General features: G+C 50.1%; 1 protein-coding gene across 8 annotated transcripts in view; it reads left to right on the plus strand.

The window, feature by feature from the left end:
• LOC110522454 (ena/VASP-like protein) overlaps positions 1-12892 on the plus strand; it is a 137588-nt gene that overhangs the window by 20053 nt on the left and 104643 nt on the right. The window contains exon 1 of one of the 8 annotated variants that reach the window (XM_021600862.3): positions 2620-3752. The exons of 4 other annotated variants lie outside the window; for them this stretch is intronic. In XM_021600862.3, coding sequence (XP_021456537.1) covers positions 3643-3752 — 110 coding nt within the window. In that variant the 5' untranslated portion in view covers positions 2620-3642. Of the gene's footprint in view, positions 1-2619; positions 3753-12892 lie in introns of those variants that run through there. 3 more of the 8 variants (XM_021600864.3, XM_021600859.3, XM_021600861.3) reach the window with 3 other exon arrangements.

Here is a 12892-nt window from a genome sequence, read left to right on the forward strand (position 1 = left end):
CCTCATCACAAAACAACACACTCAGTACCTCATCACTCAACAACAGACTCAGTACCTCATCACTCAACAGACTCAGTACCTCATCACACAACAACAGACTCAGTACCTCATCACACAACAACAGACTCAGTACCTCGTCACACAACAACAGAGTCAGTACCTCATCACACACAACAACAGAGTCAGTCCCTCATCACACACAACAACAGAGTCAGTCCCTCATCACACACAACAACAGACTCAGTCCCTCGTCACACAAAACAACAGACTCAGTACCTCGTCACACACAACAACACACTCAGTACCTATTCACACAACAACAGACTCAGTACCTCATCACACTCAACAACAGAGTAAGTCCCTCATCACACACAACAGACTCAATCCCTCATCACACACAACAACAGAGTCAGTCCCTCATCACTCACAATAATAGAGTCAGTCCCTCGTCACACACAGCAACAGACTCAGTCCCTCATCACACAACAACAGTCAGTACCTCATCACACACAACAGGGTCACTGTCCCAATAATTACAGAGGGCACTGTATATAATCTAACCTCTACAGTGTATTTAGATCTCATCAGTTAGCTAGGGAGTGACTACTGTACTGTCTCTGTGTGGGTGTTGTAAAGAGGACACTGTATCTAACCTCTACACTGTATTTAGACCTCATCAGTTAGCTAGGGAGTGACTACTGTACTGTCTCTGTGTGTGTGTTGTAAAGAGGACACTGTATCTAACCTCTACACTGTATCTAACCTCTACACTGTCTCTAACCTCTACAGTGTATCTAAACTCTACACTGTATCTAACCTCTACACTGTATCTAACCTCTACACTGTATCTAACCTCTACACTGTATCTAACATCTACACTGTATCTAACCTCTACACTGTATCTAACCTCTACACTGTCTCTAACCTCTACACTGTCTCTAACCTCTACACTGTATCTAACCTCTACACTGTATCTAACCTCTACACTGTATCTAACCCCTACAGTGTATCTAACCTCTACAGTGTATCTAACCTCAACACTGTATCTAACCTCTACACTGTATCTAACCTCTACACTGTATCTAACCTCTACACTGTATCTAACCTCTACACTGTATCTAACCTCTACACTGTATCTAACCTCTACACTGTATCTAACCTCTACACTGTCTCTAACCTCTACACTGTATCTAACCTCTACACTGTATCTAACCTCTACACTGTATCTAACCTCTACAGTAATTTGGACACTTATTTATAGAATTGATCAGTGCTTTTACTGCAGGTTTTGATGTAGATTCTTCTTTCAATCACATTGACTGAAACATGTTTTTAATAGTAGTATGCAGTGAAATAAAATAATGGGTGTGTGTCTTAGAAAAATGCAGGGTGTTCTGTATAGATGTAGGATCTTAATTTGATCACTCGTTTATTGCTCAGCAGGAAATGCAAACTAGTAGTGTATTTGAGTTTTAAAAAGGCTTTTAAAGTTTGTAATTTCCACTTTGGAATTTCAGACTTGATTTGCGCTAATGGAAAATGTATCATTGGGGCGCCTTTTAGCCTAGTGGTAAGAGCGTTGGACTAGTAACCGAAAAGTTGCAAGATCAAATCCCCGAGCCCACAAGGTACAAATCTGTTGTTCTGCCCCTGAACAGGCAGTTAACCCACTGTGTAATGGTTTTCCTCCTCTTCTGACGAGGAGTATGAAGGATTGGACCACTGCCCAGCGTGGTAAGTGTTCATGTTATATTTATTAAACTGAACACAAAAATAACAAAGGAGAAAACACAACAAAAACAAAACAGTCCTATTGGTGACAAAACAGGAAACAACTACCCACAACCCATAGAGGGAAAACAGGCTGCCTAAGTATGGTTCTCAATCAGGGACAACGATAAACAGCTGCCTCTGATTGGGAACCATACCAGGCCAAAACATAGAACAACACATAGAATGCCCACCCCAACTCACGCCCTGACCAAACTAAAATAGAGACATAAAAAGGGAACTAAGGTCAGGACGTGACACACTGTTCCTAGGCCGTCATTGTAAATAAGAATTTGTTCTTAACTGACTTGCCTAGTTAAATAAATAAAAAAATAAACCCCTACAAAAATATTCATTCATAATAATTCAAATTTCCTGTTGCTGCAGGATTCTTTTATTGCTGTAGAAAACTGGCTCAAGTTAAGATCCTACATCTGTATTTGTGGTGGTAATGTGGCAATGGGAGGTCCCATCGTGTATTCTCAGTACTTTCATATCTGTTCATTTACCCACGTGTGTGTGTGTGTGTGTGTGTGTGTGTGTGTGTGTGTGTGTGTGTGTGTGTGTGTGTGTGAGAGAGAGAGACAGAGCAGTAATGTAGCTCCACCCCACCCTGGCATGCCACCTTGAATCGGGTGCGAGAAAGATGTGAGCAATCAGATGAATTAACGTCTGTTGCTCCTCTTCACTCGTTCCGCGCAGGCTTTACACATCCCTGGCTCCGCCAATCAGAGCCCTGGAAGAGGAGAGGAGAGGGATGAGAGGACCAGCGGCCTCGGGGGCTGGCGGCCCACCGCTCATATCACTGCTGGGAGGGGAGAGGGGGATGGAGGGGGAGGGGAGGGCGGTAATCCAGTGACAGACACAGAGGAGAGAGGCAGTGTGAGGGCAACGCCTCACAGCACTGGGAATCTCTCTCTCTATTACACTACCGCGCTCTCTCTCGCTCTACCACTTTCGCTCTCTCTTTCTCTCTCTCTCGCTCTCTCTCCATCTCTCTCTTTCGCTCTCTCTCGCTCTCTCTCTCTCGATCTCTCTCTCGCTCTCTGTCTCTCTCTCTCGCTCTCTCTCTTTCTCTCTCGCTCTCTCTCTCCCTCTCTCTCTCTCTCTCTCTCTCTGTCTCTCTCGCTTTCTCTCGCTCTCTCTCTCTGTCTCTCTCTCTCTCTCTCTCTCTCTCGCTCTCTCTCTCTCTTTCTCGCTCTCTCTCCACTCAAAATTCCAAAAAGGGCTCTCATCTCTCATTCAGTGCTCTCACTCGACTGAGGGCTGCTTTTGCATTGTTAATTTATTCTCTTTTTCTCTCTCTTTCTCTTTTATATTCTCTCATTGTTCTAAAATATCCCTGCTGTGGAAGAGGATGCATTGATGAAAAAGGACCCAAAAAATGAGACATTTTTTATTTGCTGTCTTTTCCTCTCTCAATGAGTTCTCATTGGAAGTGTCTTTGTTCTTTTATTTCTATTTATTCATGTATGTCCTTTCCGCTCCTTGTACGGCTGTGTTGCTACTACGGAAAAAGGTTAGTGTGTCTGTGAGGAGCCAGCAGAAGTGATCGAGTGAAGAGAGGAGAGGGGGATGCCTGGCTGTATCGCGCTGTGACTGTGAATCCACGACCACCCCGGAGAGACGGTGACTGGGATGCCATCGTTAACCTTAGAACTCTCTCGTTAACTAACCCCACAGCTTTGAACGCCACAGCCTGGAACGCCACAGCCTGGAACGCCACAGCCTGGAACGCCACAGCCTGGAACGGACAGATCAGGGATAAGGAAAGAAGAAAGAAAAGAGACACAGAGAAAGGAGAGAAATCCTTCCATCGTTCCTGTAGCAGGGTTGTGCTGTGCGTCTGATGTGCGGTAGCTGCCAAGCACCATGGATATAAACGTGCAGTCTCACCGGTTCTACTTCCCTCAGATCTACTGTACTGAGGCAGTGCCTGCTGGAGCCCAGGTCCAGGTCACAGCGCAGGAATTTAAAGTCAGGTAGGTTACTGTACAATGTACTGAGTACCACTGGGTTGATAACTGTGACGCTACGCTAGGTTGGGCTGGGCTGGATAGGGTACCACTGGGTTGGTTACTGTGACGCTATGCTAGGCTGGGCTGGATAGGGTACCACTGGGTTGGTTACTGTGACGCTAGGCTGGGCTGGGCTGGATAGGGTACCACTGGGTTGGTTACTGTGACGCTACGCTAGGCTGGGCTGGGCTGGATAGGGTACCACTGGGTTGGTTACTGTGACGCTACGCTAGGCTGGGCTGGGCTGGATAGGGTACCACTGGGTTGGTTACTGTGACGCTAGGCTGGGCTGGATAGGGTACCACTGGGTTGGTTACTGTGACGCTACGCTAGGCTGTGCTGGGCTGGATAGGGTACCACTGGGTTGGTTACTGTGACGCTAGGCTGGGCTGGATAGGGTACCACTGGGTTGGTTACTGTGACGCTACACTAGGCTGGATAGGGTACCACGGGTTGGTTACTGTGACGCTAGGCTGGGCTGGATAGGGTACCACTGGGTTGGTTACTGTGACGCTACGCTAGGCTGGGCTGGATAGGGTACCACTGGGTTGGTTACTATGACGCTACGCTAGGCTGGATAGGGTACCACTGGGTTGGTTACTGTGACGCTACGCTGGGCTGGATAGGGTACCACTGGGTTGGTTACTGTGACGCTACGCTAGGCTGGATAGGGTACCACTGGGTTGATTACTGTGACGCTAGGCTGGGCTGGATAGGGTACCACTGGGTTGGTTACTGTGACGCTACGCTAGGCTGGATAGGGTACCACGGGTTGGTTACTGTGACGCTAGGCTGGGCTGGATAGGGTACCACTGGGTTGGTTACTGTGACGCTACGCTAGGCTGGGCTGGATAGGGTACCACTGGGTTGGTTACTGTGACGCTACGCTAGGCTGGGCTGGATAGGGTACCACTGGGTTGGTTACTGTGACGCTAGGCTGGGCTGGATAGGGTACCACTGGGTTGGTTACTGTGACGCTACGCTAGGCTGGATAGGGTACCACTGGGTTGGTTACTGTGACGCTACGCTAGGCTGGGCTGGATAGGGTACCACTGGGTTGGTTACTGTGACGCTAGGCTGGGCTGGATAGGGTACCACTGGGTTGGTTACTGTGACGCTAGGCTGGGCTGGATAGGGTACCACTGGGTTGGTTACTGTGACGCTAGGCTGGGCTGGATAGGGTACCACTGGGTTGGTTACTGTGACGCTAGGCTGGGCTGGATAGGGTACCACTGGGTTGGTTACTGTGACGCTAGGCTGGGCTGGATAGGGTACCACTGGGTTGGTTACTGTGACGCTACGCTGGGCTGGATAGGGTACCACTGGGTTGGTTACTGTGACGCTAGGCTGGGCTGGATAGGGTACCACTGGGTTGATTACTGTGACGCTAGGCTGGGCTGGATAGGGTACCACTGGGTTGGTTACTGTGACGCTACGCTGGGCTGGATAGGGTACCACTGGGTTGGTTACTGTGACGCTAGGCTGGGCTGGATAGGGTACCACTGGGTTGGTTACTGTGACGCTAGGCTGGGCTGGATAGGGTACCACTGGGTTGGTTACTGTGACGCTAGGCTGGGCTGGATAGGGTACCACTGGGTTGGTTACTGTGACGCTAGGCTGGGCTGGATAGGGTACCACTGGGTTGGTTACTGTGACGCTACGCTAGGCTGGATAGGGTACCACTGGGTTGGTTACTGTGACGCTACGCTGGGCTGGATAGGGTACCACTGGGTTGGTTACTGTGACGCTAGGCTGGGCTGGATAGGGTACCACTGGGTTGGTTACTGTGACGCTAGGCTGGGCTGGATAGGGTACCACTGGGTTGGTTACTGTGACGCTAGGCTGGGCTGGATAGGGTACCACTGGGTTGGTTACTGTGACGCTAGGCTGGGCTGGATAGGGTACCACTGGGTTGGTTACTGTGACGCTAGGCTGGGCTGGATAGGGTACCACTGGGTTGGTTACTGTGACGCTAGGCTGGGCTGGATAGGGTACCACTGGGTTGGTTACTGTGACGCTAGGCTGGGCTGGATAGGGTACCACTGGGTTGGTTACTGTGACGCTAGGCTGGGCTGGATAGGGTACCACTGGGTTGGTTACTGTGACGCTAGGCTGGGCTGGATAGGGTACCACTGGGTTGGTTACTGTGACGCTACGCTAGGCTGGGCTGGATAGGGTACCACTGGGTTGGTTACTGTGACGCTACGCTAGGCTGGATAGGGTACCACTGGGTTGGTTACTGTGACGCTACGCTAGGCTGGATAGGGTACCACTGGGTTGGTTACTGTGACGCTACGCTAGGCTGGGCTGGATAGGGTACCACTGGGTTGGTTACTGTGACGCTAGGCTACGCTAGGCTGGATAGGGTACCACTGGGTTGGTTACTGTGACGCTACGCTAGGCTGGATAGGGTACCACTGGGTTGGTTACTGTGACGCTACGCTAGGCTGGGCTGGATAGGGTACCACTGGGTTGGTTACTGTGACGCTAGGCTACGCTAGGCTGGATAGGGTACCACTGGGTTGGTTACTGTGACGCTAGGCTGGGCTGGATAGGGTACCACTGGGTTGGTTACTGTGACGCTAGGCTGGGCTGGATAGGGTACCACTGGGTTGGTTACTGTGACGCTACGCTAGGCTGGATAGGGTACCACTGGGTTGGTTACTGTGACGCTAGGCTGGGCTGGATAGGGTACCACTGGGTTGGTTACTGTGACGCTACGCTAGGCTGGGCTGGATAGGGTACCACTGGGTTGATTACTGTGACGCTAGGCTGGGCTGGATAGGGTACCACTGGGTTGGTTACTGTGACGCTAGGCTACGCTAGGCTGGATAGGGTACCACTGGGTTGGTTACTGTGACGCTACGCTAGGCTGGGCTGGATAGGGTACCACTGGGTTGGTTACTGTGACGCTACGCTAGCTGTAGTACTCTAATGCAGTCTCTTAAACAATGGGTCAGGACCCAAAGTGGTCCCTGGGCATGTGAGAGGTGTCTCTAGTTATGAGAATGTATCAATGATCACACACTATTTCTTCTTAATTTGGTTTGTTGGAGGACGGACAATTTGTCAATTTGGTCTTGAGCTGAAAAAGTGTAAGAAGCCCTGTTTAACATGTGTCTACTTTACTAGGTCTGCATCTCAAATGACATCACTCATTATCATATTCCCTATCTAGTAGAGATGTGTTGTTTTCCCTGCTACCAGTAGTACATCGCTGTGTCTATTAGAGAGCAGGGGCTTTGATGGGATTGCAGATTGATGTATAGATACAATTGCAATGTACAGAATTCATGTAAATCTCTATCCTATGGAATAGACAGCCATGTCTGTTCTGTTCTATACATTGTGTTTCTACATATGAGCCAGCAGTGAATGGTTGTCATTGCAGAGGGGCAGGGGTAGAATGGTAATGTGTTAACTGGGCAGTCAACGTCCTGATAGGGGGGTGAGAAGGAAAGAGAGGAGGAGAGAGGAAAGAAGAGAGAAGGAAGGAGAGGAGGAGGAGGAGAAGAGAAGAGGAGAGTAGAGAAGGAAAGAGGAAAGAAGAGAGAAGGAAGGAGAGGAGAAGAGAGAAGGAACGAGAGGAGAAGAGAGAAGGAACGAGAGGAGGAGAGATGAAAGAAGAGAGAAGGAAAGAGAGGAGAAGAGAGAAGGAAGGAGAGGAGAAGAGAGAAGGAAGGAGAGGAGAAGAGAGAAGGAATGAGAGGAGGAGAGAGGAAAGAAGAGAGAAGGAAAGAGAGGAGGAGAGAGGAAAGAAGAGAGAAGGAAGGAGAGGAGGAGAGGAGAGGAGATAAGGAAAGAGAGGAGAAGAGAGAAGGGAGGGAAAGAGAGGAGAAGAGAGAAGGAAAGAGAGGAAAGAAGAGAGAAGGAACGAGAGGAGGAGAAGAGAGGGGGAGGCGTTGATGGCTTGTAAAGAAGCTTGCCAAGACTGCTGGGGTGATGACAGTGGTGTTGTGTTTTGTTTGTCTCTGAGGGCTGCTGCGGTGGCCGTGTGTGTGTGTGTGTGTGTGTGTGTGTGTGTGTGTGTGTGTGTGTGTGTGTTGTGGCTGGCAGCAACTGTGACTGTTTGTTCTTTATGCCTGCCCTCTCTTTTCTCGCTTCTCTCTGCCACCACCGCTCCACCTCTTCTTCTCTTCCTTCTTTCCTCCACTCCTCCTTGGAGCATCCTTCCCTGATATGGCTGCTGTCGTCATGGTTGCAGAGTGCTCAGAAACACATGTTTAGATATTCTGTAAAGTGTCTTTTGTCTTCAGCACCATCTTTGTTATCGAACATGATTATGTTTGGCTGTTGTATCAGAATCACCTTAATTCACCAAGTATATTTACACAGACCCATAATCTGCTTCAGTGTGAAGGTGCTCTCTGTAACTGACAAACAGAATACAGACACAAGTCCACATAGACATCATACAGATGTAAAAACTTACTTTGAGACAGTTTGCTACAGCAGGACAATAATTATTCAGCAACAGGAAATGTGAATTAATCTGTGGATGATAATGAATGGACATTTTTGTAGGGGTTGATACATTTTTCATTTGGGCAAATGAAGTCTGACATTTCAAAAGGGAAATTAAATAATTAAAAAATACTTTTTAAACTCAAATAAACTACAAATTAGCATTTAATGCTGTGCAGGAACATTCTCAGCAACAAAAGAGTGACCAAATTACAGTACGGTACAGTAAACATAAAACTTATTTTAAAATTGGAGTATAGGCTGATTACAGTGGGAATATACCATTTACAGAGGGGATATACAGTGGGGAGAACAAGTATTTGATACACTGCCGATTTTGCAGGTTTTCCTACTTACAAAGCATGTAGAGGTCTGTCATTTTTTATCATCGGTACACTTCAACTGTGAGAGACGGAATCTAAAACAAAATCCAGAGAATCACATTGTATGATTTTTAAGTAATTAATTTGCATTTTATTGCATGACATAAGTATTTGATCACCTACCAACCAGTAAGAATTCCGGCTCTCACAGACCTGTTAGTTTTGCTTTAAGAAGCCCTCCTGTTCTCCACTTATTACCTGTATTAACTGCACCTGTTTGAACTCGTTACCTGTATAAAAGACACCTGTCCACACACTCAATCAAACAGACTCCAACCTCTCCACAATGGCCAAGACCAGAGAGCTGTGTAAGGACATCAGGGATAAAATTGTAGACCTGCACAAGGCTGGGATGGGCTACAGAACAATAGGCAAGCAGCTTGATGAGAAGGCCACAATTGTTGGCGCAATTATTAGAAAATGTAAGAAGTTCTAGCCAGTCTCCAGACCTGAACCCAATAGAAAATCTTTGGAGGGAGGTGAAAGTCCGTATTGCCCAGCGACAGCCCCGAAACCTGAAGGATCTGGAGAAGGTCTGTATGGAGGAGTGGGCCAAAATCCCTGCTGCAGTGTGTGCAAACCTGGTCAAGAACTACAGGAAACGTATGATCTCTGTAATTGCAAACAAAGGTTTCTGTACCAAATATTAAGTTCTGCTTTTCTGATGTATCACATACTTATGTCATACAATAAAATGCAAATTAATTACTTAAAATCATACAATATGATTTTCTGGATTTTTGTTTTAGATTCTGTCTCTCACAGTTGAAGTGTACCTGATAAAACATTACAGACCTCTACATGCTTTGTAAGTAGGAAACACTGCCGATTTTGCAGGTTATCAAATACTTGTTCTCCCCACTATATATATAAGCAGAGGGAGGGATGCTGCCATGGAACCTACTGTATATACAGTGTTGTGCAGATTAGTGCGGTAAAGTGCAGATTAGTATTTCAGGTCGTTGTTGACAAGGTGCAGTAAATGGCATAATGCAAAGTCACTCGATCCCTATGAGCCCGATGGGCGGTTAATGAGGGCCACTGCATGGGGGAAGGAACTGTTCAGGTGGTTTTGGTCAGGATTCACCTAAACCATCTACCAGAGCGCAGTCTTTAATAGATGGGGTGTCCAGGTTGGACAGGGTGTCCAAGCTGGGAAAGGTGTCCAGGGTGGGAAAGGTGTCCAGGGTGGGAGAGGTGTCCAGGGTGGGAAAGGTGTCCAGGGTGGGAAAGGTGTCCAAGCTGGGAAAGGTGTCCAGGGTGGGAAAGGTGTCCAGGGTGGGAAAGGTGTCCAGGGTGGGAGATGTGTCCAGGGTGGGAAAGGTGTCCAGGGTGAGAAAGGTGTCCAGGGTGGGAAAGGTGTCCAGGGTGGGAAGGGTGGGAAAGGTGTCCAGGGTGGGAAAGGTGTCCAGGGTGAGAAAGGTGTCCAGGGTGGGAAGGGTGTCCAGGGTGGGAAAGGTGTCCAGGGTGGGAAAGGTGTCCAGGGTGGGAAAGGTGTCCAGGGTGGGAAAGGTGTCCAGGGTGAGAAAGGTGTCCAGGGTGGGAAGGGTGTCCAGGGTGGGAAAGGTGTCCAGGGTGGGAAAGGTGTCCAGGGTGGGAGATGTGTCCAGGGTGGGAAAGATGTCCAGGGTGGGAAAGGTGTCCAGGGTGGGAAAGGTGTCCAGGGTGGGAAAGGTGTCCAGGTTGGGAGATGTGTCCAGGGTGGGAAAGGTGTCCAGGGTGGGAGATGTGTCCAGGGTGGGAAAGGTGTCCAGGGTGGGAAGGGTGTCCAGGGTGGGAAAGGTGTCCAGGGTGGGAGATGTGTCCAGGGTGGGAAAGGTGTCCAGGGTGGGAAAGGTGTCCAGGGTGGGAGATGTGTCCAGGGTGGGAAAGGTGTCCAGGGTGGGAAAGGTGTCCAAGCTGGGAAAGGTGTCCAGGGTGGGAAAGGTGTCCAGGGTGGGAAAGGTGTCCAGGGTGGGAGATGTGTCCAGGGTGGGAAAGGTGTCCAGGGTGAGAAAGGTGTCCAGGGTGGGAAAGGTGTCCAGGGTGGGAAGGGTGGGAAAGGTGTCCAGGGTGGGAAAGGTGTCCAGGGTGAGAAAGGTGTCCAGGGTGGGAAGGGTGTCCAGGGTGGGAAAGGTGTCCAGGGTGGGAAAGGTGTCCAGGGTGGGAAAGGTGTCCAGGGTGAGAAAGGTGTCCAGGGTGGGAAGGGTGTCCAGGGTGGGAAAGGTGTCCAGGGTGGGAAAGGTGTCCAGGGTGGGAGATGTGTCCAGGGTGGGAAAGATGTCCAGGGTGGGAAAGGTGTCCAGGGTGGGAAAGATGTCCAGGGTGGGAAAGGTGTCCAGGGTGGGAAAGGTGTCCAGGGTGGGAAAGGTGTCCAGGGTGGGAGATGTGTCCAGGGTGGGAGATGTGTCCAGGGTGGGAAAGGTGTACAGGGTGGGAAAGGTGTCCAGGGTGGGAAAGGTGTCCAGGGTGGGAGAGGTGTTCAGGGTGGGAAAGGTGTCCAGGGAGGGAGAGGTGTTCAGGGTGGGAAAGGTGTCCAGGGTGGGAGATGTGTCCAGGGTGGGAGATGTGTCCAGGGTGGGAAAGGTGTCCAGGGTGGGAAAGGTGTCCAGGGTGGGAGAGGTGTCCAGGGTGGGAAAGGTGTCCAGGGTGGGAAAGGTGTTCAGGGTGAGAAAGGTGTCCAGGGTGGGAGATGTGTCCAGGGTGGGAAAGGTGTCCAGGGTGGGAGATGTGTCCAGGGTGGGAAAGGTGTCCAGGGTGGGAAAGGTGTCCAGGGTGGGAGAGGTGTCCAGGGTGGGAAAGGTGTCCAGGGTGGGAAAGGTGTCCAGGGTGGGAAAGGTGTTCAGGGTGAGAAAGGTGTCCAGGGTGGGAGATGTGTCCAGGGTGGGAAAGGTGTCCAGGGTGGGAGAGGTGTTCAGGGTGGGAAAGGTGTCCAGGGTGGGAGATGTGTCCAGGGTGGGAAAAGTGTCCAGGGTGGGAAAAGTGTCCAGGGTGGGAAGGGTGTCCAGGGTGGGCAGTGTGTCCAGGGTGGGCAGGGTCAGCGATCATCTTACCTGCACGCTTCCTTGTCCTGGAGGTGCTGCAGTTTGCCCTTGTAGCGGGCAGATGCAGAGCCAAACCAGACAGTGATAGAAGAGGTTAGGATGGACTCAATGATGGACGTGTAGAACCTAACTTGAATTGTCTGAGAGAGTTGGAGTTTCTCCATCTGGTGCAGATACTACGTCCTTGGGTACTTTTTAGTACTTTTGTCCTTGGGTTTTCGAGGTGTTGGAAGATGTAGTGAAGGTCCATGTTGACGGCGTTGTCCACAGAACTATTGGCTCTGTAGGCAAACTTCATGGGGTCGAGGAGGGCGTGCGTGGTGGTTTTGAGATGGGACAGGACCAGGAGCTCAAAGGTTTTCATGATGACCGAGGGGAGCGCTACAGGTCTGTAGTTTTTAATCAGAAACATGTATGTGTAACTGTTTCCTCCATCCCTCCGTCCATCCCTCCGTCCTTCCCTCCCTCCATCCCTCCGTCCATCCCTCCATCCTTCCCTCCCTCCCTCCATCCTTCCCTCCATCCTTCCCTCCCTCCATCCATCCCTCCGTCCATCCCTCCGTCCTTCCATCCCTCCGTCCATCCCTCCATCCTTCCCTCCGTCCATCCCTCCGTCCATCCCTCCGTCCTTCCATCCCTCCGTCCATCCCTCCATCCTTCCCTCCGTCCATCCCTCCGTCCTTCCCTCCCTCCATCCCTCCATCCTTCCCTCCCTCTATCCCTCCGTCCATCCCTCCGTCCTTCCCTCCGTCCATCCCTGTCTCCATCCAAGTTTTAGATTTTACTAAGCAATAATCTGGTGTGTGATCTCTGGTCAGATTTCTCCTCTCTAACTGATGACTAGATCAGCTTTAACAGACCGAGTTTTCCTCTGGTAAGCAGCTTTCAAAACAACCAGCCCAGGAGGGCTATGTACATATTGTGGCAGACGGCAGGGAGAGGTGAGGGGAGTGGTGACTAAAGGGAGATATCTTGCAGCCCACTGGCTCCACCCCAAGGCCTTATATGGACTTCCTGCCCCAACAAGGCAGGAAGGCCTGTGGATCATTAAGCCATGAAGTGCTTGGGGATAAAAGAGGAAGCGGGTTGCACAAACAGGGAGAGGACTGAGAGTAAAACCTGTGTTATGGAGAGTGTGAGAAGAGAGAGAATTATCTGTGTGATTACCCGTTGTGACCTGGACTGTCTGATTACCCCCATTGTGTACCGAACCGGTTTGGCTGAGGACCTGAGT

The sequence above is a fragment of the Oncorhynchus mykiss genome, chromosome 4 (assembly GCF_057628025.1).
Source record: "Oncorhynchus mykiss isolate SJ-2025 chromosome 4, ASM5762802v1, whole genome shotgun sequence".
NCBI classification, from domain to species: Eukaryota; Metazoa; Chordata; class Actinopteri; order Salmoniformes; family Salmonidae; genus Oncorhynchus; species Oncorhynchus mykiss.